This window comes from Octodon degus, unplaced genomic scaffold (genome assembly GCF_000260255.1).
Source record: "Octodon degus isolate 3935 unplaced genomic scaffold, OctDeg1.0 scaffold00067, whole genome shotgun sequence".
Classification (NCBI taxonomy): domain Eukaryota; kingdom Metazoa; phylum Chordata; class Mammalia; order Rodentia; family Octodontidae; genus Octodon; species Octodon degus.
In genome coordinates, this window is record NW_004524643.1 from 3,618,349 (window position 1) to 3,620,537 (window position 2,189).

At 42.2% G+C, this 2,189-nt stretch overlaps 1 protein-coding gene across 1 annotated transcript in view; it reads right to left on the reverse strand.

Moving 5' to 3' along the window:
* The window catches only part of Eif4g2 (eukaryotic translation initiation factor 4 gamma 2), a 19,445-nt gene that overhangs the window by 10,868 nt on the left and 6,388 nt on the right, over positions 1-2,189 (reverse strand). The window contains exons 3-6 of the mRNA XM_012515502.2: positions 1,718-1,844; positions 1,381-1,446; positions 637-777; positions 2-94 (exon numbers count right to left, since the gene is read on the reverse strand). Coding sequence (XP_012370956.1) covers positions 2-94; positions 637-777; positions 1,381-1,446; positions 1,718-1,844 — 427 coding nt within the window. The remainder of the gene's footprint in view (position 1; positions 95-636; positions 778-1,380; positions 1,447-1,717; positions 1,845-2,189) is intronic.

The following is a 2,189-nucleotide window of genomic DNA, read 5'->3' on the forward strand; positions in this document are numbered from 1 at the left end:
GACCCCTTTAAGGATGAGTTTAGACTCTACACCCACATTGAGGAGCTCAAGGCATAGCTTGTCAAACTTCTCAGGAGTAAGCTTATTTAATATGCTGTGGGAAAGAAATTGTATTTAAAATTTCAGCCAATACCTTTTAAACTATATTTGTATTTCTACTTGTTCCCTTTTATACTCAGATGTGCACTTACATTGCCAAAGAGACGTTAAAATAAACTTTTAGAGTATTGCAGTATCTCATCGGATTGAGGGGTGCCCAACTGTTTGACAAGAAACCTTTCTCTACGCATAGAGCACAAGGGCCTCAAGATGGATATGCCAGCACAACAGGGTTGAGTTATGCCCCACAGCTACAATCAACTTTGTAAGTCTCATCCCCCCAACCGATGGACTACACCTTAGTTTATAATAAAATCAACTGTCAGCACAACCAAATCACTGTCATAAGCCTTGCCTTGCAAGTAGCACATCATACACATTGCGATACAACTATTCTACACCTCTTCCCTCTTTTTTTTTTTCTCAGTGGTACTGGGGACCAAACTCAGGACCTTGTGCTTGCTAGGCAGGTGCTTATGCCACTGAGCTACCTCCCCAGCCCCTTTCCTCTTTTTCTGGAAAAACTGAGAAACTTACCCTCTTACTTTCCTGAAGATTGCATCATGTCGTTCTTTTTCATTTGCGGAGTTGTTTGCTGCGGAGTTGTCATCTCGTCTAGTGCTTCGTGCAGGAATCCATTTCTGAGCGTTTTGCCCTGGGGTTTTCCCCAGGAACTCGCTGATTAATAAAAAGTAGCAGATTTACAATTAAGAAAGCTTTAAAAGAATCCAGTCTCATAAGAGATGAAAAAATGATCAGAAATTTGGCTAAAAAAAAAAATGTAGGCTTTTCTCAACTTTCCTACAGAAAGCAACACTAGAAATTATTGGTTTCCAGCCAATAGTATGCATGAAAATAAGTTGACTATATAACAGATTCCTGGACCTACTGTCAGTTTCCACTTTAGCTAGAGTGGGCAGTAGCTTCAGAGTATAGATTTTAACACACACTTCCAGGTGGTGCCAGTGCTGTTGTAATTAGCACAAAGATGACTTTAGGCCACAGTCCAGGCACTTAACATCAGTTAGAAATGTAGACTTCGGAGCAACGATGAATCAGTAAAAATAATGTAATGGGGGGGGGGGATCAGTTTGAGAGCAAATTCAAAGTATATGACCTAGCTAAAAGGTTGCTGTATTTAGGTTTATTCAGTAGGAACCAATGCTCCAGCTAACACTAAGATTCCTTGACATCACCTTATACTACTACGTTATGCATGTTAAAAGACTTTAAAGCCGTTATTATTTATGAAAGTCATTGTTTTTTACATGTTTGCTATACCTGTTGCCAGCAGTCTTGGGATAGTGCTGAGGTGCACCCCTACTTCCTCCTCCGCCCGAAGAAGCACTATTTACAAGTAATGAAAAAAAAAAAATCTTACTACACAGTATCAGCTACTTAATAGGTGGTGAAAGTTATTCCGGATCTTAAAAATATACCTCCGATAAAGAATAAACGGGCCAAAGGAAGGCCAAATAATTACACTTACTATTCATACAGTAGTAACTATTAGCCAATTGCCAAAATTTGAGGTCTATTAAATTACATCAAGGCAAAACTATTTAAAGTTTTGTTGATTTCACTTTTCAGAAAAATGCCAAAATAAATTTTCACGTACCTGAAACGAGAAGCACCCCCTTCTGCAATCGCACTCTCCACTTTGGCGGCTTGACAACGAAGAATCTTCAAAAGAATAATATTAATGGATGGGGTGGGGAGGGGAGGGGATGGGAGAAATGAAAAACCTAGAACGAGAAAGAGCACCAGAGTTAGATGCTGCTAACATTCAGACCCCTAAACCTTCATTCAACTATAATTCCAGTTAGGACGCGGGCGCTGCAGTTGACCCAACTTTCACTGCATTGCAGATCTCTTAAGACTAAAATTAGAACGTACTCTAAACACAAACGGACAGCAGATTCTATTTTGTTTCGCCACCTGGAAACTCCCGGGCCTTCCAGATCGCAAGGACAGCCTGCTCAGAAGCCCGGGGCCACCTCACGCCGCCTTCCAAACCCAGCCCGCAGGCCCGCGCCGGGCGCACATGGGCAGCGCCGCCGTCCTCCGCCGCGCCCGCCGAGGGCGAGGGC